At 38.1% G+C, this 27,430-nt stretch overlaps 1 protein-coding gene across 1 annotated transcript in view; it reads right to left on the bottom strand.

The window, feature by feature from the left end:
- CEMIP2 (cell migration inducing hyaluronidase 2) overlaps positions 1–27,430 on the bottom strand; it is an 80,533-nt gene that overhangs the window by 11,913 nt on the left and 41,190 nt on the right. The window contains exons 12-20 of the mRNA XM_069576363.1: positions 25,776–25,864; positions 19,700–19,831; positions 18,047–18,082; positions 17,153–17,308; positions 14,464–14,641; positions 12,004–12,219; positions 7,705–7,913; positions 3,470–3,652; positions 970–1,189 (exon numbers count right to left, since the gene is read on the bottom strand). Of these exons, the coding sequence (XP_069432464.1) occupies positions 970–1,189; positions 3,470–3,652; positions 7,705–7,913; positions 12,004–12,219; positions 14,464–14,641; positions 17,153–17,308; positions 18,047–18,082; positions 19,700–19,831; positions 25,776–25,864 (1,419 nt within the window). The remainder of the gene's footprint in view (positions 1–969; positions 1,190–3,469; positions 3,653–7,704; positions 7,914–12,003; positions 12,220–14,463; positions 14,642–17,152; positions 17,309–18,046; positions 18,083–19,699; positions 19,832–25,775; positions 25,865–27,430) is intronic.

Genomic DNA, 27,430 nt, shown 5'->3' with positions numbered 1-27,430 from the left:
GCAAGAATTCTGGAGAGGACTGCCATGCCCTTCTCCAGGGGATCTTCCCAATCCAGCGATCGAACCAAGGTCTCCCACATTGCAGGCAGATGCTTCAACATCTGAGCCACAAAGGAAGGCCTGGTGCCTGCACTGCTGGTGAGAATGTAAACTGATACAGCCACTGCAGAGAAGAGTGTGCAGGCTCCTTAAGAACTAGAAATAAAACCACCACATGACCCAACAATTCCACTACTGGGCATATACCCTGAGGAAACCATAACTGAAAAAGACACATGTACCACAATGTTCACTGCAGCACTATTTACAGTAACTAGGACATGGAAGCAACCTAGATGTCCATCGACATGAATGGATAAAGAAGCTGTGGAACATATACACAATGGAATTTCAGTCATAAAAAGGAATGCATTTGAGTCAGTTCTAATGAGGTGGATGAACCTACAGCCTATTATACAGAATGAAGTCAGAAAGAGAAAAACAAATGTTGTATATTAACGCATATATGTGGAATCTGGAAAGATGGTATTGATGAATCCATCTGCAGAGCAACAACGGAGATGCAGACACAGAAAACAGATTTGTGGACACTGGGGGAAGGAGGACAAATAGACAGTAGGATGGCAACATAAATTACCATATGTAAAATAGATAGCCAGTGGGAATTTGCTATATGATGCAGGTAGCTCAAATCAGGTGCTCTGTGACAACCCAGGGGGTGAGATGGGGTGAAAGGTGGGAGGAAGGTTCAGGAGGAAGGGGACATGTGTATACCTATGGCTGATTCACACTGATATATGGCAGAAACCAACACAATATTGTAAAACAATTACTCTCCAATTAAAAATAAATTTAAAAAATAAAATAAATGGGCAGCACAGATGTTTCAGCAGGGAAAAATGTGCAGACTACACAGAACCTTTTGACTTTTTCTCTTGGACTAAAGCCCACTTTTATTCCGTGTTTTACCTGACGGGTTCCACAGCCTTGACAGAGTCCTTTGAGCATGGATGGCATCGACTTGAGGGCTGATGGCTTTCTGTAATACTGGGGATACGCTTTGGCCATGCAGTTACTGATGTCTTTTGAGTCTGTTGCTGCCTGGATCTTGACTCTTTCGCATCCCTGAGATGAACAGTAACTGTGGCCATCCCTGTGGCTTTTGGCTTTAAGATACAGAAACAGCAACCTGCACAAACAGACCAGTCCAAAGGGTATTAGATTTTGACTTTCAAAAACTTACAAAAGTTCCTCAAATTAACTCATGGCCAGTGGGGATATTCATCCAATAATTTTTTCTCAAAAGAAAAATAACTTATAAAACTAATAAAGTTGTTTCTCTTTCCTTTCTGTCCTCATAGGGTTCTAAGTCAAACACAATACCACTTTAGAAAATATCATGAAAATCTGATCCATCATTATGGACAGTATCAAAGTAAATTTCTGGTTTGAATAACCTCAATAGGTAATTTGGGAAGATGGAATTTGGCTTGGCTCAAAAATTCCTTGGAAAACTTAATACTTATGTTGAGTTTAGAATCTGGTAAATTAGGGTGGTTTATTCTTTCTTTCTTTTTCTTTTAGTTTATACATTATTTTGTTTTAAGGCACAAAACTGGAATAATAAAAACAGCAACTTTGAGACTTGTTTGTTTAAGGCTAAGATATGGTCTCATATCAATTCCTGGGATGTATACTAAGAGCAGATGGGCCTGGAGTCCTTCTGTCTACACTTTGGCCAAAATCAAGTGAAATGATCAGTCCCACCCACTCTGAATTCTCCTCCAAAATGAATGGAAAAGCAACTTCTAGGCAGCAGTCCAATGTCTTGTCAGCAAACCTAGGCCTTCTAAACCAAAAGAAGTCAAGATTCTAAAAACGACTTGATCAACTGTGATTGATTACTGGAGTTCACAAGTTCACATTTTAAAATGAAGTCAACAAACAATACAAAGTTGAGACTATGAGGTGAAAATCAGCCACTGTTCCAACACCTGGTCATTTTAACATGTACATAAGGAATGACAGGGATCTAATTAGGCATGTGCCTTTTGATATATAATTAAAATCATCAAAATGAACAGAATTAAAAAGAATTTGAACCTCTAAGGCTGAAAGGTTCTAGAAATACCCAGATGAAGCAATATTTCCTTATCATTGTACATATTAATCATTAATTTGTGATCACCAGAATGTCCTTACAAATTTGGGCCGTACATTTATTTTTGCAGAAAATCAACTGGGAATGTGGCTGTTCTGTCATCTATAGAATAAAAGTCCAACTAGGTTTTAAAAGGTTTTAAAAGTCCAAATAGGTTTTAAAATTAGAAGTTAAACATAAGAGAAAGTGATACGAAAGGATTTAAGCTAATCACGCTGGCTGCTGCACCAGCCCTGGAGGGCAAATGAGTCACTTCTTACCCAAAGGTTAACAAGGCAATTGAGTGAACTCCAACCTTATTCCCCCACAGTCAGTCCAGCCACCCTTCTCTTAAATCCAAAAGTTTCTTTCCCCAAACATGCCATGCCATGTTTTTCATGCCTCCATGCATTTATCCATACTGTTCTTGGAACACTTACTCATCTCCTCCTACTCACTCCTCAAGAGTTAGCCCCAGTGTCGCCCTCGTGGGTTGTCACTGACCACCCAAGGCTGAACTTGTGGATTATCTCAAAAGGCACACTATAAGACTTACAGCATTTAAACCTTTCACCCTCCAATTACTTGCTTTACATGCCCACATCCTTCAGTGGACAGTGAGTTTGCAGAAGAAATGCATCTTATTTACGTGAGTATCTTTATAGTATCTAGACAATGGTGTGGAGTAGAAATGCCAGCTTAAGGAATGGATATTGGAGGAGCATGCTACTTTCTGGAAGAGTACAGGAGATCAAGCCTACCATAACCCAAAGGCTGAGAGTCTGTAACTGGATAAAAGCAGACAGAGCCAACAGGACCCCAGGTGAACAGGATTAGAATTAAAAAGTGGAAAGATGCAGCCTAGAGGAAGTCGAAAGCAAATATGCCATGGTTACACAGTGTTTCTTGTTTTTTGTTTTAAACCCAAGGTCAACTTGAGAGATAGCCTTAAAGGAAGAGAAAAATGAGCTTTTGCTAAAATATGAACTATATCATATGGAAATAATCATCTTTAGAGTTGTTGTGGAAAACATCATTTTAATTTTCAACTGGGCCTACTGGTTCTTTATTGACAAGGATAATTTCTCTCTCTAAATTGCCTTAATAGGTATACGGCAAACATCTCACTCGATTCCTATTGCCAACTGTAATTATGAGTCATTCTAGTTCTCCTTAAACCTCTAATGGTGATGAGCAGAGAATTACCCACATCAGCTGCTTTTCTAACTAGCCATCACATCACAGCCTATTCTTAGTTACACCGAAGAACTAGTAATTTCACCATTAAAGAAAAGCAAAAGTTTTCGTTCACTGGTTGCCCTGAATTACCCCGTGCTGGAGTCAAAATAAAATTTCCTCTCAGACTGCTTCTTCTGCAGTTCCTCCAGAGAATGCACAGGCTCATACTCTTCCATTTTGGATAACGAGCCATTATGCCGCTGTAAAAAGCCAAAGGTAACCTGAAAACTTGTGTTTGATGGATAGCAGAGACCGACTCGAATCCAGTCATTCCTATAAAGGAGAGACAATAAAAACACAAGTCCACATTTGAGCCAATATCTTCTGAGTATTACAGCATATGTAAATTTTAGCCATGATATTCTCCTTCCTAAATTTCTACTGTGTATGGAGCCACTAACAACGAAAGTCCTGAACCCTAACACACATAAGCTATCCACCTTTCCATGTTACCCAGATTTCTCTCATCATATATTTACAATGATATGGCTTAGAAAAATCTTGTTTGCAACAAGATTTCAGAGAATGTGAATAAACGTTGGATAAAATGTACTCAGATACTGTAAGCAGATAAGAAAATTAAATGAGATGGTTGGGAATGGGTACACTAAGATGGAATAAACACTGATAGCCTGATTGTGGAAATGTACACCGCCAAAAGTTTTCCAAAGGATTTTTTTATTCATAAATATATTTGCATCTTTTATAATAACCCCAGGAAAAATTCCTAGTGGCAAAATTGCCAGTTGCTGTTATTGTTGTTCAGTCAGTAAGTTGTATCCGTAACCCACCAGGCTCCTCTGTCCGTGGGATTTTGCAGGCAAGAGTACTGGAGTGGGTTGCCATTTCCTTCTCCAGAGGATCTTCCCAACCCAGGGATCGAACCCACATTTCCTGCTCGGCAGGCAGATTCTTTCCCACTGAGCTGCCAGGGAAGCCCTAGAATTGCTAGAGACAAAGGTATATGCATTTTTAAAGTCTTTGATAATATTACCAAATTGCAATAGTGTTTTTTCTTACCTAATGTTCTTGGATATAAAATGAATACTCTTCAAAAAACCATTAAAAACATTTCTCCTTTTTTTATCATTTGCTTTTTTCTGATGTTCTTTAAATTGTGGTAAAATACAAAATTTGCCATGTTTGACATTTTTAACTTTACAGTTTAGTGGCATTACGTACACTCACAAGGTTGTACAACCATCACCACTATTCATTTCCAGAACTTTTTAATCATTCTAAAGAATTTTAACACAATATGTAATGAGGGTTTAAAACTGTTCACACAAATTTCATTCAGTAATCCCACTAAAGAATTAGAAGCACAGACTAAAAATAAATAAGAAAAATGTTCTATCCGGTATTATTTGTAATAGTAAAAGGGGAGGAGGGACAGGAGAAAAACAGTCTAAATGTTCATGGGGGAATGGAATAGTTAAATACATTTTGGTATAAGATATACTCAGAGAACCTTTGAGGGTGGAAAGAGATGGGAACCCTATACACATTTACAATGCCTTACTTTGATTAGAAGAATTATAGGCTTTTGCAGTTTTCTTTATGTTTTTCTCCATTTTCTTAGTTTGTGCAATAAGTATAGATTTATAACTTTTAAACTGTTATTTTCAAAAGTGCCACAAAATCCATGATCTCTCTGTAATTATCTTAAACATGGGAAAAAAAACTTACATCTCCTCCTCTTGCCTCTGCCCATGATATAATTTTTACAAACTTTTAGATGATTAAACAAGGAAACTCTGACTGAATTTCAAGCCCATATGGAGTTTTGAAACTTCTGGCTCAGCCCTTTTTTCACTTTAAAACGTTTTTTACTTGCTCAGTATTTATTCAAATAATTATGTTTGGTATGTACAGAACCCTGTTTACCTTTTGACTGTAATATCTCACCCTCAGGTTCACAACCTGCCAGCTATAACTTTTTGGACTGCTGATCACTCTTTGGCATGTCTCCGCCACCCTCTCTGACAATCATTTGTTCTTTCATTGACTTCTAGGTAGCTCACAGATGGGAGTGATATGATCAGACTGGCTTTTAAAAAGAACTACACCCTGGCCACAATGTGGGCCAAGGATTGGAAGTGGGGGGAGGCGGGGAGACCGAGTAGGAAGCTGCTGCAGGGATCTAGGGGAGATGATAATGACTTAGTCACAAGCAGTGAGGGTGGCAAGAGTGAAGAGATTTGAACAATATTAAGGAGACAGGACCAACCGGGCTTGGCCACTAATAGGATGGAGAAATGAGAGAAAAGAAAGAGCCAAAGATGAGTCCTGAGTTTGTTTTCTTTTTTTGACTTGGTTGACTCAGTAAGTGAAGGTGCAGTTCTTTGGCAGCAACAAGTATTACAGGAAAACAGTAATGGTTCAGTTTAGAGCATATGCCAGAGACCTAACATCTCAGAATAAGAGCATCTACCATATGTTCAGCCATTCTTAAAAGTGGCCTCAGTTCAGTTCAGTCGCTCAGTTGTGTCCGACTTTGCGACCCCATGAACCGCAGCACGCCAGGCCTCCCTGTTCATCACCATCTCCCGGAGTTCACTCAGACTCATGTCCATCAAGTCCATGATGCCATCCAGCCATCTCATCCTCTGTCGTCCCCTTCTCCTCCTGCCCCCAATCCCTCCCAGCATCAGAGTCTTTTCCAATGAGTCAACTCTTCGCATGAGGTGGCCAAAGTATTGGAGTTTCAGCTTTAGCATCATTCCTTCCAAAGAAATTCCAGGGTTGATCTCCTTTAGAATGGACTGGTTGGATCTCCTTGCAGTCCAAGGGACTCTCAAGAGTCTTCTCCAACACCACAGTTCAAAAGCATCAATTCTTCGGCACTCAGCCTTCTTCACAGTCCAACTCTCACATCCATACATGACCACAGGAAAAACCCTAGCCTTGACTAGACGGACCTTAGTCGGCAAAGTAATGTCTCTGCTTTTGAATATGCTATCTAGGTTGTTCATAACTTTTCTTCCTAGGAGTAAGTGTCTTTTAATTTCATGGCTGCAGTCACCATCTGCAGTGATTTTGGAGCCCCAAAAAATAAAGTCTGACACAGTTTCTACTGTTTCCCCAGCCTACTTAGAGGCAAATTCTTATATGATCTATGTCCATTTCTGTTCATTTCAGTTAGTACTTTAAGAGAGTTCTGACAAGTCAAGGTTTGTGACCAATCAGGTGAACAAACCATTTCAATTTTGCAGGGACCTATCTGAGCAGTTTCATGGAGTCCCATGGTTTAACCACCACACATATCTAGATAGTCCCAGTTCTGGTTTCTAGTCTCTCCTCTGTCACTTCCCTAACCTAGGCTCCCATGGCAATCAATACATCAGTCTCAGTCTTCGAGCAGAACTAGCCCTTTACCAACTCTGCTGCTTTTGTAACAAAATGATCACTTACTGTCACTTCCTCAGTGTAGCCTGGCCCAACTCCCTTATGCAGGATAATTGCTCTTATCCTTTGTCCATTAAAAAAATAGTACTGGCTTATTTACTTAAATTTTGTTCTACCTGTATACTGTGAGCTCCTAAAGGACAAATATTTCTCTCGGTCATCCTTGTATCAACTGGCACACAGTAAACATTTAAATAAATTAAATAATAAATTAATTAAGTAAATAAAGAGGTTTTGATTAAAAGTAATACCATGAGAGCAGACAATTGAGAAGTCAAGAGGGAATAGAAAGATGCTTTCACATACAGGCAGAGGTGCAAAATATCTGGCATTCAGGCCACAATTTTCCACTCCATGCCCACTGATGACATAAATAATCAATCATACCACTCTCTTCTGTCAAGTCTAAACTTGGCCTCAAAAACCTTTTTACTTTCTAGGTAACCAACTGCTCAGCTGGAACACCAGATTAAAATGCCTTCCTATCCCAGCTATGGAGAATTAAAGTATTCAGCATACAGTATTAAAATCTACTGTTGGGGAATTCTCTGCCAGGCCAGTGGTGAAGACTGGTGCTCTCACTGCTGAGGGCCCAGGTTTGGTCCCTGGCCGGGGAACTAAGATCTCACACTTCCACATACAAGCCACATGGCAGAGCTAAAAAAAAAAGAATCCTACTGCTAAATGGCTTTCTGCAATACCTTGGCCATAGAGAAAAACACATGCTTTTAAAAGGAGAGGATTTAACCTCTATTATCCCTTAATTCCATCAATATAACATATATAGCCTTTCCACAGCAGGAACAAAGTACGTAAAGCCGGCATTCTTTACTTGCTACAAAGGAGATAGGTTATTATTTGTCTCCACTAAATTACTACTTGCTCAACTATTTGAAATAACAGTAACAGAAACATACTTGTTGAAGTTTATGAGGTATAGAAAAGCAATCTTGGGTGCTGGCCCATTCCAGTGGATGGTGTAGCCCTTCTCCAGCATGATCACAGGCTGGTACTGTGAGAAAGCTGCCTTCTGGTTAATTCCTCGGAGCACCATAGGATAGTCTGGATACTCATCTCGTGTGATAGTCATAGTCAGATTCGGAGTGCTCCATGTCTGCACATAGACCTTCGAAAAATAATTAAGAATTAAAGAAAAGAGAATGAAAATTTAAATAGCTAAAAGAAAAAACATTTCCAGCAAACATCAAGTGTCTCTACTTTCAAAAGAGAGATTCTATGATCTGTGCCAGACAAAAATGAGTAGTAGCCAACTTCATCCTAAGCTCCACTTACAATGAAGCCTACTTAAGCTGAAATGGTAAAAACAGACCATGTGCTCTGCTAGCCAAGATCTTCATCATCTCTTCCACAACAGGCCAGCTTATTCATCAGAATATAAAACCTCTGTGGTTTACATAGCTTGTCAAAGAAATCCCTCAAGTACACACATATAAAAAAATCCCTCTGAAGTACACACATACAAAAAATTAGTAAATTAATGTGAAAACTGATACCCTCTAGTTAAATCTGAAAGGCTTTCCTCTGAAATAAGAGGTGGAAATTTAAAATATCTTAGAGCTTTGGCTTTCGATTTTCCATGACCTGCATCAGCCCAAGAAGTCATTTTTCACCCATTAAAAACAAAAAAGTTATAAAGTGTTCTGCAAAAACTGGAAAAACATATTAAACTGAGGCAAATTTGAAAGCCCTGAGTTTATTCCAGTGGTATTTGGGCCCCATGCTACACCAAAACAAAATCTTCCCCAAATGCATCCTCCAAGGAACAAACCTCAGAACAATTTCCTAAAACAAATCAGCATCTGTAACAGAATTCCCCAGAAGTATCGAAGCGTCTGCAGAATGCTGCGTGTAATCCACACGACTTCTCTGTTTTCTGTTTCTCTATTACACAGTTTTGTCCATAGTGATTCCTTAATTATAAATTCTTTGAGCCAGGAAGTCTTAACTTTCATTTGTGTTTGACTATTTTGATATAACTCTTCTATACTGACACCATGTAAATATTAAAATACAGATAGGAAATACATAGTTTGAGACTGATTGTCTTCATTTAAATATATATGTTTAATATATTATATTTACTTGTTGTTTACTTAAATGTTTATATGTGACCTGTACTTCATTACATTGGGTTGACCAAAAAGTTCTTTCAGGATTTTTTCATTACATGGCAACAGAAAAACCCAAATGAACTTTTTGGCCAACCCAATAATAGGTTATATAAAAGTTATATATAAAATATAATAAAATACACACCCCACCCCAAACACCTATCTATAACCTGCCTTTTCACAAATCCAAGGATTTGAGGTGGCACATGCTCCTTATGAGGGCTTCCCTAGTAGCTCAGCTGGTAAAGAATTCACCTGCAGTGCAGGAGACCCTGGTTCAATTTCTGGGTCAGGAAGATTCCCTGGAGAAAGGGTAGACTACCCACTCCAGTATTCCTGGGGTTCCCTGGTGGCTCAGTCGGTGAAGAATCTGCCTGCAATGTGGGAGACCTGGGTTCGATCCCTGGGTTGGGAAGATCCCCTGGAGGAGGGCATGGCAACCCACTTCAGTCTTCTTGCCTGGAGAATCCCCATGGACAGAGGTGCCTGGTGGGCTACAGTTCATGGGGTCGCAAAGAGTCGGACACGGCTGAGTGGCTAAGCACAGCACAGCATGTTCCTTATGATACCACCTTTCTTCTTGAGTACCTTTATCCTTGGGTCAGCAAAAAGCAGACATTCCATTAAAAATATTTACAAATAGCTAATATCTTGAGATCCAGTTGTTTCTAATTTTTGCTAAAAACTTACAGTATTATATATCATCCAAGGAACAACAAATGGCTGTAGATCTGGGCTCCCAACCCAAATTTCAAATCCCCTGGAGAAAATGTCTATCTTACCATTCCCAGAGCCTCGTGGGCAGGATTGAACAAACAAAAACAACAAAAATATAGAATTACTACTTTGCTTTGTAAGACAGAAGTATCAGGTTCACATTCTCAAGTATATGAAATCCAGATTACAGAGACATTTAAAACAAAATATAAAGTCTTCATTAGTGAATACATACCACATTAAGAAAGACAAACAGATACATGTTCCTTTGAATACACATGGCTAGCAATTTACCTACAACTGTAGCTATTAAAGAATTTAAAAGCTTCTTATTTTTGTTTTAATTCTCAAATTTCTACATCTTCTTAGGCATTAATGAGTCTACTTAATTTTAGAGGGCAATTCTGGTTAAGAATAAAATGAATGAAAAAATAAATCACATTTTTAACTACATTCTTTTCTTCTTTATTTTTTACTATAATTAATTCTCCATCCTTTCCTGGTCCTTCCTGGAACTCAGGCAAGTATGATTCTTCTTGCTCCCATGGGGATGAGAAATCCCACAACAAAGAGGCTAGTATTCCTTTAAAAGAAGCCAGAAAAATCTCTCTAATCTTTATCCCTCTTAAGCCCTTTGTCTTGTCTATTGATGAGAATCTTTTTGAAGCTGTTTTGTGTTTTTTTTTTTTTAAACTTAAGAATCATAGCATTCTTTAACAATGATGATTCAAAGTCTGAAGAGTAATAAAGAAATCTGCTTCAGGAAGCTCCCAATACAGAAGGCTTATTAAATGGCAGAAACCATAAGACCCCAGGGGCTCAAGAAATTGAAAAGCAGGAGCCACAAACACACACTTGATGGTTCAAGTAGCCAGAGTTCAGCAAAGGTACTCCATCACCAAACTGGTCCTTCCCCAGGAAAAACCCATCCTACAAATAAGAGAATTCAGCAGCACATCAGCAAGTGAGGCTTCTTTCTTGCCTTTGAGACTATCAGAGCTCAGTCTGCCTTGGAGAATACCTTGCTCTTCCTCTAATTCTCCTCTTCACGCTCCAGCTATCCTTTTCCTTTATTCTTTTATCTCCCTCAACATTTATTTTAAAATATGACCATGTAATTGTCTAAAATATGGAAACAAAATTCTGCTCTCTTCAAAATTCTGGGCAACTGGTACCTTCATTCTGCAATCTTCTATCCATCCAAAATATCACTATTAAAATCATCTTTGCAACTTAGAGCCTTGCTCTTCAAATAATACTAATTGCAGCAAGCACTTCACTATGTGCCAGGCCACGGGTGAAATGTATTATCAGTACTCATGCATTCTATCTTCGCAACAGCCACATATGAAAGAATCTAATATTATCCTCACTGTGCACAGGCACAGAGCAGCTAATTAACTTACACATCTCGTATTAAGAAAATAGCAAAGCCAGGATTCAAAGCCACGTGGTCTAGTTCCAGCATCTATTTTCTGAACATTATACCTCCCAAAGTGTTCCATCCTCTTATACTTGGCATCCAGTTAATAAATGCACACTAGCTTAATGTTTTCAAAGAAGTGTTTCCCAATCTATAGCATCTCCTTCATATTTTCATAGATATATTATGATTTGCAGAATTTCCTTGGATTTCTTCCTTGTCCACGCATTTCCAATTCCCAACTCTGTTTCTGAGAATATACTACTTTCCATGTGACCTACTGATATTCTGCCTCACAAGTTAGATTCCCTAATTTAGAGATAAATAGAGATAATAACCCTAAAGGGCTTCCCAGGCAGCACCTGTGGTCAAGAACCCACCTGCCAATACAGGAGCTGTAAGAGACATGGGTTCAATCCCTGGGTTGGGAAGATCCACTGGAGGAGAGAATGGCAACCCACTCCAATATTCTTGCCTGGAGAATCCCATGGACAGAGGAGCCTGATGGGCTACAGTCCATAGGGTCTCAAAGAGTTGGACACAACTGAAGCAACTTAGCACTCAGTAACCCTAAAAGCAAAGAATAAAATGGCTTCTCAGGGGGCACAGCTGTAGCACAGCTAGAAAACCTGGCCTAAGACTCAGGAAATATGGTTTCTCACCCCAACTATCTCCCAACCATACTTAACCAAGTGCAAATTAATCCTACTTCTTTTGGGTTCACTTTTCCACTTTTAAATTGGTTTGTAGTGGGGGAACTTGAAATAAAATTCTATGAGTCTATGATTTCTAATGAAATTTTTCTTTTTTTTGACTGCTTTAAAAAAAAAAAAATCATGCTTTGAGAAGTATCCATCAGCCCGAAGACCTGAAGAGTACTCCTCACAGAAACAGTGCTGTCAGGAGCCGGGGGGGATCAGGTATCACGATGCACTTTGGCCTACCTGGGCATAGCTCCCACTGCACACCACTGCGTTCCATTTGGTCACGTTTATACAGCTTGGATGGCGGATCAGGTAGTTGTCCATTCTTCCCACATAAGCATCCTTGTATCCCGTCACAGAGCCATCAATGTCGTGGAATATGGAGTTCTTATCACCATCTAGCTCACAGTCTTCAAACCAGGGGCCAGGCTTTCCAAAGAATACATTAAGAGAGACCTGACAGCAGTGAAAAACAAGGACATCCCACAGTGAGGGCTCCCCTGCCATGTTCCCCAGTGTCCCCTGCAAGAACCCAACTTCATGTTCATTACAATGCATTACAGTTCCTTGAAGACTATGCAGTTCTGAGTCACAGCATAGTTGTCAACCAACATTTTTGATTAATTATGACATGAATGGGGAAAAAAAACTTCCTGAAGCCTTAGTTTCGGCAGCAAGCATTCAACTTCATCTTTGATGTTTTCCCTTTTTTCAACTTAAAAACGATTACCTGTTCCCCAGATAAAACGAATTCATGGTAACAGAAACCAGAATAGTTGTGGAAAGAGGAACAACGTAGTCATATGTATTTGTTAAAACTTAAAACCTTTTCACTTAAGATCTCTGCATTTCCCTGTCCGCAAATTATACCTCAGTTAAATTAAAATATATTACAAGTTCAATCTCCTGAGCTAATCATTTCATTTTACTTCAAATGTTTTAGTTAACTTGTGAATGACTCCTGTCACCAAAAAATAAGTACAGTTCCAAACTGAAACAGTCTAAATGTTGTTTTGGTATGGTTGCCTGACCACTGGACTCATTAGAACATGTTGAAAGGTGTCTGTTATTTTTTTCTCTCCTCAACACAGATTAAGTCCAGCTCAGCAATTTTCATGTCGGATAACATTAATTCAATACCTTTATCAAACACATAGTACCTAGCTAGCTACAAAGCAGGCTACAGGTTACATCATTTATAATCTTTCGGTGCGTGCTAAGTTGCTTCAGTTGTGTCTGACTCTTTGCGACCCTATGGACTGTAGCCCACCAGGCTAATGTTATTCAAACCACGCAGATACACCTTACGATGCTTTTATGCCCTCGTTGCCCTGGCAAGTTTTAAAATCAACTGAACATCTAAATGATAAGCAACTCAATGGAAACTCAGTGATGTGTGGGACAAATGGTTCTAAGTTCTTAGTTCTAGACTCTTTTCTCTCTTTACTTATACCTCCCACGGTTAAATCTTAAAGTCTAGGACATACTCTCCATCTTTTTAGAAAGAACAAATTTGAGGAACATACCCTTCACAAATGGTTCCAGAGCATCAGCACCTTAGAAAATTCCAAGCTGATGAAACACTGGCCTTAAACAGCATGGATTCTCTTAAGCTGTGAGAACTCTAACTCTGCAACAAATGCAACATCTAAAAACTGTTTTTTCAGTATGACCATGTCAGTGATCACTAAACTCTATGTATGGAGAGAACATCCAGGCTGTAAGGGAGCTGCCAACCTCCACAATGGAGAGGCAATCCAAGACCCACCCTATTTACATGCAACCCTGTCCACAGTGTAGCTCTTCCTCTTCCCCTGGAGTAATGCAGTCTAGACGAGAACCAGTCAATCAGTTTGCACCTGTGCCTCTGTTCCATGCCTCGGCTGTTCACAAAAACCAGTTATAGACTTTGGTAAACTAACCTAAGTTCTCTTTTAAACTGGGGAACCACAGAGTTTGCCTATGGACATGAATGACAAAACTAGGAGTCACTTTACAATTGTGGCTGCCTGTGGGAGCAGAAAGCAAGATGGTCTGAGACTCCATCTCTACACTGCTGTCATCTTAGAAGTGGCAAGATGGGAAGAGGCTGGGGGTACATAACCAGATTGGCCTATGTACTGATGGTAAGGAGGGCACTGGTGAAACTACTGAGAAAATGATTTCTGCGGCCTACTGTATCATAAACAATTATTTCTCAGTCTTTTTTGCAATCTTCATAAAAATACTCCAATAGTTTATATCAGAAATAACCCAATTTGTTTCCTATCACCCCAGTATTTCTCTTCTTTCCCAATCTTTTATTCTCCAGCTCCCCAGGATAGATCTCAGAAAAGTAAAATACCAGGTAAAACCCAAATCTCTTTATGGATTATTATACTGAATTCCCCAAAATCATATGTCCTCTTATTCCCATGAAATTCTACAATTCCCACCACTGTATCATCACATTAAGTCATTTTCCCTTTGATGATATCACCAGAATATCAAAAATACTCTAGGTCACATGGGACTTCTGTTCTCACCCTAAACTCAGCAGGACAGAGTACCTGAAATCAGGAGTTACTCTTGCATAGAATTCGCCTCCCAAGCCTAAAAACTCAGTGCAAATCCCATCTCTGTGTTTCTTTCTCTGGAAATGTGCCATCCCTCCGCTTGGTACCCATAGCCACTGTATAGGAGCCATAAGAACGTACTTACATGTGGACCAAACTTTACGAAGGAGATGTTATTTCTAGGGGTTATCTGCCAGGAATTCTTCATGAGGAAGCCAATAGCACTGGTATATCTATCTAAAGTTGGCACATATTTTTTGAAAGTGCACCTGGTGAGATGAATGGGCCCATCATAGATTTGAAAGCCTCTAATTGGAAATGTCCTGTTGAAATAAAAAATTTTGTTTAATGCATATGGGCCCATCTGTTTAACAGCATTTCACTTACATATTTGTTTCATAAATACTGTTAAATATCCCATATACATTAAGTACAATTCTAGGATACAGTGCTAATAAAGCAAGATCTCCAATCTAATGAAACCTATACTGCAGTGAGAAAGGCAAACAAAAACATAACGGGTAATTTCAGATAAGAGCATAACAAAAGACATAGTAATAGGATAGAATTGAGTAGGACAGAGATGCTATTTCACATACAGTGAAGGCCTCTCCAAGAGGTGACTTTGCTTCCTTGAATCAACTCAGTTAAGATCTTTTCTTTGATAACTCATACCATTTAGCTTTAATTCCGAAATCTCTAGCACAAGAAGACAAATCTGTGCTTAATCAGAGAGACCTTCTTTCAAGCCACTAAATAACATTAATAAGGAGAAATGATATACTTAAAAGTACAAAAGTATAAGTTTGCAAGGCTTACTATAGCTAGATTGAGAAATTCATTTTATTCATTTTACTCTGTTCTGTCCAAACATAAGCTCCTTAACTTACTAATCATATGTTATTAACCATAATTAATGTACAAAACCCATAATATTCTGGATCCCTTAGGTTTTTCCCCTATTAAGTTTTTTAATGGCATTGCAGAGGACTTCTACAGCACCTAATTAGTTTATGACTTGGCAGTGTTTTACAATAAAAAATCATATACACTAGCAAGAAAGTCAAATAATCTGGTTAAAAATCTATGCCTATCTTTGTGTATCCAAGAATATATCACAAAATGGTCCTCTGCCATAGAAAAGGCTGCAAAGATACAGTAAAATAAAAATTAGGCCCATTGACCAACCAGCAATCTTTGTTTAAAAAATTCCTTGCTAGCTAGCACAGAAGCAACAGCATTTTGAAGTATTTTACATTGGAGGCCAATGTAAAATAAAAATAATGAAATTGAATTGCCCACCATTTTACTGCAGCCCATACCCAACTAATACAGCTTTTTTTTTTTTCTTTAATTTACATATTAGAAGAAACGGCTTTGGCTTAATCGCGAAGAGCAGAGCACTGAAGCCAAACTAATAGGTTTTGAGTCCCACATTAGCTACTTTTAGTAAGTTACTCATTTATAAAGCAGGACAATGACAACACCTACCTCACCAGGCTTACAAGGATTAACTGAATAATAAAAGATTTAGAACAGGGCCTGATACATAATAAATATTTAGTAAATGTTAACTATTAAAAATCCATGAAGTTCCTTTCCTAGTGGCTTCCATGGTCTAACTAAAGGAAGTTCTACACATTGTGTCATGTAGTAAAGACGTTTAGTATTTCCCAACAATAAGCAGGGGAGACAGGCCAAGGATAGGCTGCCCTTTGCTAGAAGCTAGTTAAGCCCTTCGGCCAATATTTACCACCTGTCATCTGTCTGTTTGCCTTACCCCGCTGACCTGTCCTAGCCCAAAATCCAGACACAGTGGATAGCTTTAAGGGGACTGATGCTTAAGGGGTCAGGCTTTAAGGGGACTGATGCTTAATGAGATCTGACATTAGCTCTGATGTAAGGACTTTAGAACACTAATTTTTCTCTACCTGGTTTTCTTACAAGTAAAATGACGACAACTCTAAACTGTGTCTCAGAGCTGAGGTACAGATTAATTAGGTAATAGTTTCCCAAAAGTTCTGAAGAATCTTTATAGTGCTAAGTACTATTTTAATGACTGTGATTATTTTGACAGAAAACATGCCAAAAGTCTACCCCATACCCTTTCAACATCTGAAACATTGTTAATTATACAGCTAGTTAGGTTTTGAGTCAGCTTTGGCATCTATCAACTGATTTTCTAGGACTCTTTTCAATAAGTAATTTCTTTTTTCCAGTGGCTATTTCTTAAAACTAACATCACCATGTTAAGGAAAAACTGATTTGATGTCCATAGTTTATGGTTTGGTGACTTTCTGTGGCTCAGGAAAGGAAAAAAAAAAAAAAAACTACCAGCTTACATAAGACTTTATCCAAGAAGGATAAACAGGATAGTTTTCTTCATTATAAAACTGATGTGCTGGTTTAGTTGCTTCGTCATATCCGACCCTTGCGACTCCATGGACTATAGCCGGTCAGGCTTCTCTGTCCAAGGAATTTCCTGGGAAGGAATACTGGAGTGGGTAGCTATTTCCTTCCTCAGGGGATCTTCCTGATCCAGGGATCAAACCCAGGGCTCTTACATTGCAGGTGGATTCTTTACCACTGAGGGAAACCCCATAAAATTGATAATGACATCTATATATAATGTTTAATAGTTAATGCTCCAGAATCCCAGAGGATAATACATACAAATGAAATAGCAATGATAATGAATCATTTTAATAATAATAAATATGGTGGGAAAAGTGTCATGGTGGGAATCTATTCAGGCTTATTATGGAAACTTTTGTAAGGGTTAGAGCTTCATTTATTGTTTAAAGGTAACATTCCTCTGATACAGCAATGCTCACCTGTTTCTAGGTAATGTCCGAGGCTTCAGGTCTATCCCTCCAGTGCCTACATACTTGTTCTGACCACCCTGAAAGCCGTAATTCCTGCTCTCCCCCACAAAGAGAGATTCAGATACCTCTTGGCTGGAACCTTCATCACTTGGGAAGCTTCCATCACTGTTAAAATAAGAATAATCATTAGTCACACAGGAAGGCAAGCTATAACTTAAAAAACCTAAAAATTTTCAAAGTAGCCAGCAGCTTCTTAAATACATATTAGTGAGTTATCAAAAGGTGCCTCTAAATTGTGAGTATACCTCTTATAAATTAATATGTGGTTTGCAAATTAGACTTAAACAAATGAGATTTAATTTAGCAGCAACAACTAATTATTTTAGTCTCACACAACAATATTGCAAATGAGGAGAATAAACTTGCCCTAAATACAACAATGAGATGACAAGCATGTTTAAGATGGGCATGAGAGTAACTGTTATCTGGGGAAAAATATGTAACATAAAAAGTTCAGTTCTTAAGGACCACTGTGAAACGAGACCAACTTTTAAGAAAGAAAATATTTAATTTGCTGCCAACTTTTACTCCCTTCCTCTTTATTCCCCTACTTTTTAAGATCTTTAATCAAAAGCTCAAGGGTTTTCTTCTAAGCAAAAAATATGATGGGCCTATCCTTCTGTGCAGTTCCAGCTAGAGCAACCTCCTACTTTGGTGTGAATTCAATTAATCAATAAAAATGTATTTTTGGCCCTCTAGTGGCATCAAGAAGTGAGTGCTATTTTTTTAATGTTAATAAATGATACAGCATTCCTGTGCTATCAAAAAAAACCAAAAAATCAAGGTTATTTTGCCTTACAACTTTAAAATAAACAGATAAATATTTTTTAAGTAATTACAAACCTGGCAAAGGTCAGTCCTATTCCATTGTCTGCAAATCTAAAGAGAATGAAGGAACATTTTAATTTATCACATCATGTAAGAGGTAATTCTCTCAATATTTGTCATAAAATCCAAGAAGTTCCAATAATATTTACTCTTCAAGACCACATAAAAACTTCACTCTCCAATAACTAAAAGCATAGTCTCCATAGTAAAGGCACCTGGTTTGAATCTCAGGTTTGCCAATTACTAGCTGTGTGACCTTGGGCAAGTTACTTGTGTGTCCCTCAGTTTTCTCACCTAAAGGCTGAAATAACACTATAAGCTTCCTCATAGGATATCTGAAAGCATTAAAATGCTAATTCATTTTAACTGTTTAGAACAGCATCTGGCACACAGTAAAGAGCACATGAAAAGTGAAAGTGTTAGTCACTCAGTCGTGTCTGACTCTTTGCAACCTCATGGACTGTAGCCCATCAGGCTCCTCCGTCCATGGAATTTTCCAGGTAAAAATACTGAAGTGGGTAGCCATCCCTTTCTCCAGGGGATCTTCCCAATCCAGGGATCAAACCCAGGTCTCCGGCATTACAAGCAGATTCTTGACCGTCTGAGCCACCAGGGAAGCCCAAAGAGAATGTGTGTTAAAAACCTACATTTACAATTTTTATCATTAGGTTGGCTCCCATATCTGTGTGTTCTGCATCCACAGATTCAACCAACTGTGGATAAGAAATATTTTTTTTAATTCCAGAAAACTCCAAAAAGCAAAATTTTGTCCCCCAGTGCTGGGAACTATTTACATTGTATTTACAACTATTTAGGTAGCATTTACAGTCTTGAGTATAACAAGTACTCTAGAGATGATTTAAAGTATACAGAAGGGTGTGTATAGGTTATATGAAAATACTGAATACTATGACATTTTATATAAGGATCTTGAGCGTCAAGATTTTAGTACTCAATGGGGTCCTGAAACTGATCCCCCATGAATACCAAGGAATGACTAATTTTTATCAATTAGATCATAGAATTCTCTTCAAAGCTTTTCAATATCAATTCCAAATTATTTCTACAGATTTTATACGGTGTCAGTTTTTTCATGATAAATGCCAAGCAATTAACATCAGTATCAGCCAGAAAAAAACAATTTTCTAAACTCCTGAACACCAAATCTTAGCTTGACATACCTCAGGCTCCTCCTAAAAGTATACAAATGGAAAAGAAGTGAGAGGCTTATTGCCTCAAGTCATGTTAAAACATAAGTCAACAGACTTATTAAGGTGGAATTCAACTTTTGTTTTGAATGGCAGTGGAAGAGCATCATGAAACTGAGTTTCCAAGAGGAAGGAAAAAAGTGCAGGTAGTTTCGAAATCTTTATTTAGTTCTCTGACATAGACCATGTTTGTTATATAAAGTCCCAGTTTCTGTTTAATCTCATCAAAAAGCTCTCATGTCACCAGACAAGTTCAGTTCCAATAACAGCAGCAGAATGAGACGATTCCAAACATTTGCAGTCGGTTAACATACTTCCTCAGAGCTTGTCCTGTCTATTAGTAATGATACTATGATTCCAGAAACCACCACTGTACTTTCGGTCTACTGAGTTTTTAAAAATAGCCTAAAAAATAAATACATCGGTGTCATCAGATAGTAACTTCGTAGAGAATACCCACGCTGAATTCTGAACAACAATGTCTCCTCCTCTAACCCAAGCTCCGTTGTCGTTATTTTTAAAAGCAATGAGCCTGTCAATTAAAGCAGCAACACGTGGCTTTTCAGGGTCTGCATCCTGATGAGGCCGAAACCTTAGGGTTGGGAGAAAAAAAAAAGAGATTTTTAAAGAGTAATAAAAAGGCAATGGGAATCAGCTATTTAAAATTATAAGCTTAAGTGTCAAAAAACAAGATTCAAGATTTTTGTCTTGACCAAAACAAGACCAAAAAACCAAGACACAACTTAATATCTGCATTTAAAATACAAGAAAAAAAATTTACAAATTTGCAGAGAACTGATTTCATATTTCAGTTTGTTTTTCATCAATTTATCTTATAGAGTGGACATTACAGAACATTCCAAGCACTAAAAGCATTTCAAAAATAAACAAAAACCTCAAACTAAGAAATATAGCATGTCTTCATAAATTCTTAAGTTACATGATATTAAAATAAACTTACTAAGTAAATTAATCATATATTTCAACATACATATCTGTGAACCAGAGTATTATTTTAGTTGTGTGCTGGTGAAATGTTTTAGATATAGAGGGAAATCTGGGTTCCATGTCTCTAAAATGCCTTAATTTAAAAGAGATTATATTTATAGAATATTACTCAGCCATAAAAAATGAAAATTTGCCATCTGTGATACAGATGGACCTAGAAGGTAGTCTGCTTAGTGAAATAAGTCAGACAAATAAACACAAATAAATGCTCCACATTATCACTTATATGTGTAATCTAAAAATAAAACAAATGAATATATCAAAAAAAAGAAACAGATTCACAGATACAGAGAACAAACAAGTAGTTCTCAGAGTAGTTACCAGTGTGGAGAGAAGGGAGGAGGGAGCAGATGGTGGTATGGGATTAAGAGATATACACTACTATGTATTAAATAAACAGGGCTTCCCAAGTGGTGCTAGTGGTGAAGAGCCCGCATGCCAGTGCAGCTGACATAAGCAACACAGGCTCAATCCCTGGGTGGGGAAGGTCCTCTGGAGGAGGAAATGGCAACCCAGGCAACAAGGATATGCCATACAGCACAGGGAAATGAAGCCGGTATTTTATAACAACTTTAAATTAAGAGACACTTACTCCTTGGAAGGAAAGTTATGACCAACCTAGATAGCATACTGAAAAGCAGAGTCATTACTTTGCCAACAAAGGCCCATCTAGTCAAGGCTATGGTTTTTCCAGTGGTCATGTATGGATGTGAGAGTTGGACTGTGAAGAAGGCTGAGTGCCGAAGAATTGATGCTTTTGAACTGTGGTGTTGAAGAAGACTCTTGAGAGTCCCTTGGACTGCAAGGAGATCCAACCAGTCCATTCTGAAGGAGATCAGTCCTGGGTGTTCTTTGGAAGGAATGATGCTAAAGCTGAAACTCTAGTACTCTGGCCACCTCATGCAAAGAGTTGACTCATTGGAAAAGACTGTGATGCTGGGAGGGATTGGGGGCAGGAGGAGAAGGGGACGACTGAGGATGAGATGGCTGGATGGCATCAACGACTCGATGGACATGAGTCTGAATGAACTCCAAGAATTGGTGATAGACAGGGAGGCCTGGGGTGCTGAGATTCATGGGGTCACAAAGAGTCGGACGCGACTGAGCGACTGAACTTTAAATGAAGTATAATCTATAAAAACACTGAATCATTGTTATACATTTGACACTGCTGCTGCTGCTGCTAAGTCACTTCACTCGTGTCTGACTCTGTGCGACACCGTCGACAGCAGCCCACCAGGCTCCCCCGTCCCTGGGATTCTCCAGGCAAGAACACTGGAGTGGGTTGCTCTCCAGTGCATGAAAGTGAAAAGTGAAAGTGAAGTCATTCAGTCATCTCTGACTCTTAGCGACCCCATGGACTGCAGCCTACCAGGCTCCTCCGTCCATAGGATTTTCCAGGCAGGGGTGGGTTGCCATTGCCTTCTCCAACATTTGACACTAATATACTGTAAATCTATTATAATAAAAATATAAAAAATAAAATATCAGCACTTTAAAAAGTAGACTGTATTTCATCGACTTATTAGTTATAAAGACTTAATTTTACTTTTTCTTTCTCTTCCAAAAACATTTACAAGGATCTTAATGAAAAGACCAAGGAAAAATACTGGTGTCAAAAAATGTTAAGTGTAACAGATCAAATAATTCCAGAAGGCTTCCTAATTTAAAATAAGATCGCTTCCATCATAATCTTACAAAGCTGGGGAGGTGGAGAGAGAAAAACTAGAGAGCTTTACAAAAACCCATTCAGCAAGTTGAGATGCTTCAGCCATATAACCATGAAGTATCATTGGCAAAAATTGCCATTATGAAAGTTGCTGGGACACGGTAGTGTCCACCAAAGATGTATGTATGTTACGATGGGAGAGGCAGCTACGCAGAGAAAGCAGCAAGTGCAAAGGCATGAGCGAGCTTGGCATGCTCAAGAACAACAAGCAGGTTGGCTGGTAAGTACAAAGCAAGAGGAAGAGGACAGAGAGGAAGGCGTGTTTCAGGCAGGGATGTGGTTCTTTATTTTAAATGCAAAGGGAAAAGTAGAATGGCACTGCCAGGGGCTGGAGGGAGGAAGAAATGGGAAGGTGATGGTCAAAGGGTATAAAAGCTTTAGTTTTATAAGATAAATAAATTCTAGAGAACTATTCTATAGGTCTTTTGACAAAAAACTAATTTTCTACTTCATAAAATAACGTCCATAAAGGAGACAGAAGGAAACTTTGCCCTTGATAGTTCATAGGTGTGTACTTATTTCCAAACTTACTGAGTTCTTGACACTATGTATGCACAGCTTTTTACATGTCAATCATACCTGAATAAAGTAGGTGGGTCAATAAGTGTGATGGAAAGTTGTCAGAAACATGGAGTCAGAGCAATGATATACCGAATTTTACTTTTTAACTGGTCACTAGCTGCTACTTGGTGACAGGATCATGGAGAACAGATAATAAGGACAGCACTCTAGAAAGCGCTCCACCCACCCTTAAGACTGTGTATGTGACCCCGTACACTAAATAGCTCTGACCTAAGGGGTAAAAAGACTGAGCCGTCGCCCACTCTCCTGGCATTGTAGCTGCTGCCAAACAGCTCTGCGGTCATTACATAATATCAAGCAGATGGAACAGTTTTGGAAAGGAAACTACACAATGTTCTAAAAGAAAGCCAAAAAATAAAAATAAAACCAATAAAGCAACATCTAATTTTCTGCTGTAGCCATCTCATTTTTTCTGAAATTCCTATCCATATAAATCGTTGACCACTTGCTTAAATACCCTTTATTTTTCATCTTCCTTTCCACTTAGTCTGTAGAAAATGCAGCTAATTTTCCATCCCCTTCCATTTATGAGCCTTTAGCACACTTCCCGACTCTCACTTGTCTTCTGCTTGACATGTACTAGTCGGTTTTCATGTTCTTTTACTCTCTTAGATGAAACTTCCCTGTCTTCACCTGAGAGCTTTCTGGAGTTAAAATATTCTATCTTTGGATTCCTATAGTTTCACATCTTGAAGATACAAGGAAAGACTCATCTGATTAAGTCAACTTCCCCTTTGATGAACACATTAAATACCTTCTGAATCCCATGAACTGGATGTTTAATTCATGGGCTGACTTATTACTCATTTGTGTTTGAGTTTGATCATTTTCAGTCATGTCTAGACTGCATGAATGCATGTGGCATATTTTATTCATCAGTTCATACAAAATTAAATGTATATACTAGCTGCCAAATGTCTTGTTACTCTTCTACAATCAGTTCTTCTCAATAACAACCTCCAAATGGAGTCTAACTCCTTACCAACACGTATGCTCTATAAGCTAGTGAGAAAAGTATAGAGAGCACAGAAAAGATTATCATTATCATGGTATCAGACATGCATACACAGGGTAAGGAGCTTCTTAGGCCATTATGAATAGGTTGTTTTATTATCAAGTATAATGAAAATATCAAGATTCTGAAATATATTTTCTTCATTCATCCCTTCATATACACACATATAATTTTTAAGGCAGGTAAGAGTCGACTGTGTTTTATGTAAAGATTTCTTGATTAATACTATTAATAACTTAGCAAAGCACACATTACTAGTTCTACCAGTTATAACAAACTCTCAAAAAACAGTAGCAATCTTCTAACAAGATTCCTTTGTTTTGTCAGTTAATATTCTCTTCTTGGTTCATCATTTATTGCCATCTATATGCTCCTTTTTCATCTCAAGTTTATCTCCTGTTTTTCTACGTCATATCTTGCTCAGCTATTAAGTGTCTACCACTCAATTTATTTAAACAATACTCACAATTTCTCCACTTCTCAAACATCATCTGATTATTGCTTTAATATTTTTCAGGCTTAACTTGATCTTTCATAACAAGTAGTTTTACTAACTTATTTCCCCAGTTTTACTGTGTCACAAGGATTCTGCTTCACTGACCTAAAGTGTGGCTCCTACTTTATTCCCTTGTGAACAACACCTGGCATTCTTTTCTTTAAGTGCCACCCCTGGTGGCTCAAATGGTAAAGAATTTGCCTGCATTGCAAGAGGCCTGGGTTCAATCCTTGGGTTGGGAAGATCCTCTGGAGAAAGGAATGGCAATCCACTCCAGTATTCCTGCTTGGAGAATTCCATGGACAGGGGAGCCTGGCGGGCTACAGTCCGTGGGGTTACAAAAAGTAGGACATGACTGAGTGACTAACACATTCATGTTTTCTCTGGACCTTTTATTATTGTGACACAATGATTCTGCTTCACCAACCCAGAGTGTGGCTCCTACTTTATTCCTTTGTGAACAACGGCACCTGGCATCCTTTTCTTAAATGACTGTAAACAGAGTGTATTAAACCTAGCACCGTTTCAAATCCTTTAGTTGGGCAATCCATCTGAAGTATAGAAAAATAACATACACACAGCTTCTACTGAATATGACCTTAAGTTGCCATCTTTTCCAGAAAATTTTGTTTCCATTGGAGACATTTTATTTATTTTGGCTCATATCATGCTCATGCTCAATCATTCAGTTATGTCTGACTCTTGCAACCCTATGGACTGTAGCCCACCAGGCTCATCTGTCCAAGGGATTTCCCAGGAAAGAATACTGGAGTAGGTTGCCGTTTCCTCTTCCAAGGGATCTTTCTGATTCAGGGATTGAACCCATGTCTCCTACGTCTCCTACATTGGCAGGCAGATTCTTTACCACTGAGCCACCTAGAAAATGACTGGGATATAGATCAGCATTTCAACGAAGTTTGTTTTTTTTTTTTTTTAACATGCACTATATAAGCCAAAATAAATTAAATGTCTCCAATAGAAACAAAATTTCCCAGAAAAAATGGCAACTTAAGGTCATACACAGTTTCTACTGAATATGACCTTAAGTTGCCATCTTCCGGAAAATTTTGTTTCCATTGGAGACATTTTATTTATTTTGGCTCATTTACAGGATGTTGAAAAAAAAAAAAAACAACTTTGTTGAAATGTTGATCCATATTCCAATTACATTTTGTGGTTATAAAGGATAGTAACAAAGAGCCCAACTATGATGTGAATCTAAGACTACAAACAACTGAACCAGAACTAGCTTGATCAAGTTTGAGACTTTTCCCTTTGAAATAGATTTAATGTAACATTCCATTTTGACCACTAACAATAAATTACATATTCCTTGGTTTTCAGGGATTATATTAAAACATCTTAGCTTGTTTTTCGATGAATCATATTTTACTGTAGGCCAAATCTGGACCCTTTTTCAACATATCTCTCTTCTTTTTATTTCTCTTTCTACAACTCCTTCTAACATCAATTTGCAACTGTCAAAAAGAGAAGAAGCATCCATTTCTTTGGCATCTCACTAAGATAAAAAGCCCAGCCAAAGTACCTAGAACAGCAAAATAAATGATTTTTCAAAACCCTCCTACAAACCTTAAAAACTTCAGTTTAACTATGTTTGTTACTGGAGAAGAGGGCAATGGCTCAACTCAGAAAGTTTTACTTTGACAAGATATGGCTCGAGTGTGACTTAAAAGGACCAGTTCTACCTTGCGCTGTTATCCAAACAGAGGTACTCCCTTGGGTCAGCAGCACTAGCATTGGTTGTTTTGACACCTTTGTCAATAAATAAGCCAGCCTGGAAAACATAATAATGGACTGAAATGAATATAAATCCCAAGTTATAATGACATATAGGATACATGAAAATAAGTTTTAACTTATCACATCTACCAAAAAAGGAGGGAGAAGAGGTAAACAGCCAAACAGAAGTATTACAAAAATGGCTACTTTATTGGGTTTGTTTTTTTTTTATAATTTTACTCATTTGGTCAAACCTTTCTTTAGCGCCCACCTTGGGGGTCACCAAGAATTATATGTCACCCAGAAAACCAGGGTCTTTGCTGTTACCCCATAAACGAGGAGGAAGATATGCAATTAAATAAACAATTACAACACAATATAGCAAGCATATAACGAAGGAAATAGATGATGCTTTGGCAGCACATAAGAAAGGCACCAAGATGAGACCTTCTCTGCAGGCAGGAGAGAGAATCCAGGGAATGCCCTGAATTCAAAAGCTGACACTTGAAGGAACCAGCCACACAGAAGACCAGGGCAGAGACTGAAGGGCAGGGAGCGGGTGGGAAACATCTAAGGAACCCCGAGGAAAGCACTCCAGGGAATCATTTGTACAAAACCTCTGGGGATGAGAGACAGCAGGGCACATCTGAGGGGAAAAAACAATCTTAGATGGATTATCAGGAAATATATGGAGGGAGGAAGAAGACTAAGGAGAAGCAAATGCCCGACGATGCAGAATCAGTATGCTTAAGAGTCAAGACAATGGGATTCTAATAAAGGGTGTGCAATCCACTGCATTTTAAGAAAGAATACTGTAGTCTCAAATTTAACAAATTTAAATTTAAAATCTAACAATCCACCCTTTATTCAGATCTAATATCTTTTATTTTAAATTGATATAGTGGAATACTACATTTCCTCATGGTACATGATATTACAAAATTAATTAGAATAAGGTGTTTTTTGTAATACCACCAATAATTTTAAAATTTTGAGGACTTCTACTTGGAAGTGCTGTTTTCAATTATTACCACTCTTAATCAACTATTCAGTTCATAAATATCACAATTCTGTGTAAAGCTTTTTCCTCTCTTAAGTCTTCATCAAGTGATTCTAAGTTCTTCAAATTATGTCACACTTAGGGTTTTAAAGGATCCTCTGAGTTTCATAAAGGGAAATTATTCATTGAACTTTGACGTGGATTACATCAGAGGAAAGAATTTGGGTGCTGTTCACATAATAAAAATATCAAGATGCCTCAAGAGTACAAAATGAACCAGATGCATTTTATCTCCAAGGAGGTTAAGTGTCAAATACCATGAAAATCAGAGTTCATAAATGGCCTTTCATATATTTGACCTACATATCATTTTAAATTAGGTCAAATACTCTTAAACAATATTTCACTGTTTACATAACTATATTAAATGTCCAATAGGACATTCCATCAGCACTGAGAGAAGAGAGAAAATATGCCTTTTAAGCCCCAGAAGCATACAATATACTAATGTGTACATCCTTAGAAACATGCAATGATATTAAAGATTGGAAGGAAAGTGAGCGGAAGGAAAGAGGATGAGGACTCATGGTTCAAGTCCATTATTATAATTATTCAGATTGC

This window comes from Ovis canadensis, chromosome 2, assembly GCF_042477335.2.
Source record: "Ovis canadensis isolate MfBH-ARS-UI-01 breed Bighorn chromosome 2, ARS-UI_OviCan_v2, whole genome shotgun sequence".
NCBI lineage: Eukaryota > Metazoa > Chordata > Mammalia > Artiodactyla > Bovidae > Ovis > Ovis canadensis.
The sequence above is the reverse complement of the archived record's forward strand: the minus strand, read 5'-3'. Positions and strand labels throughout refer to the sequence as shown.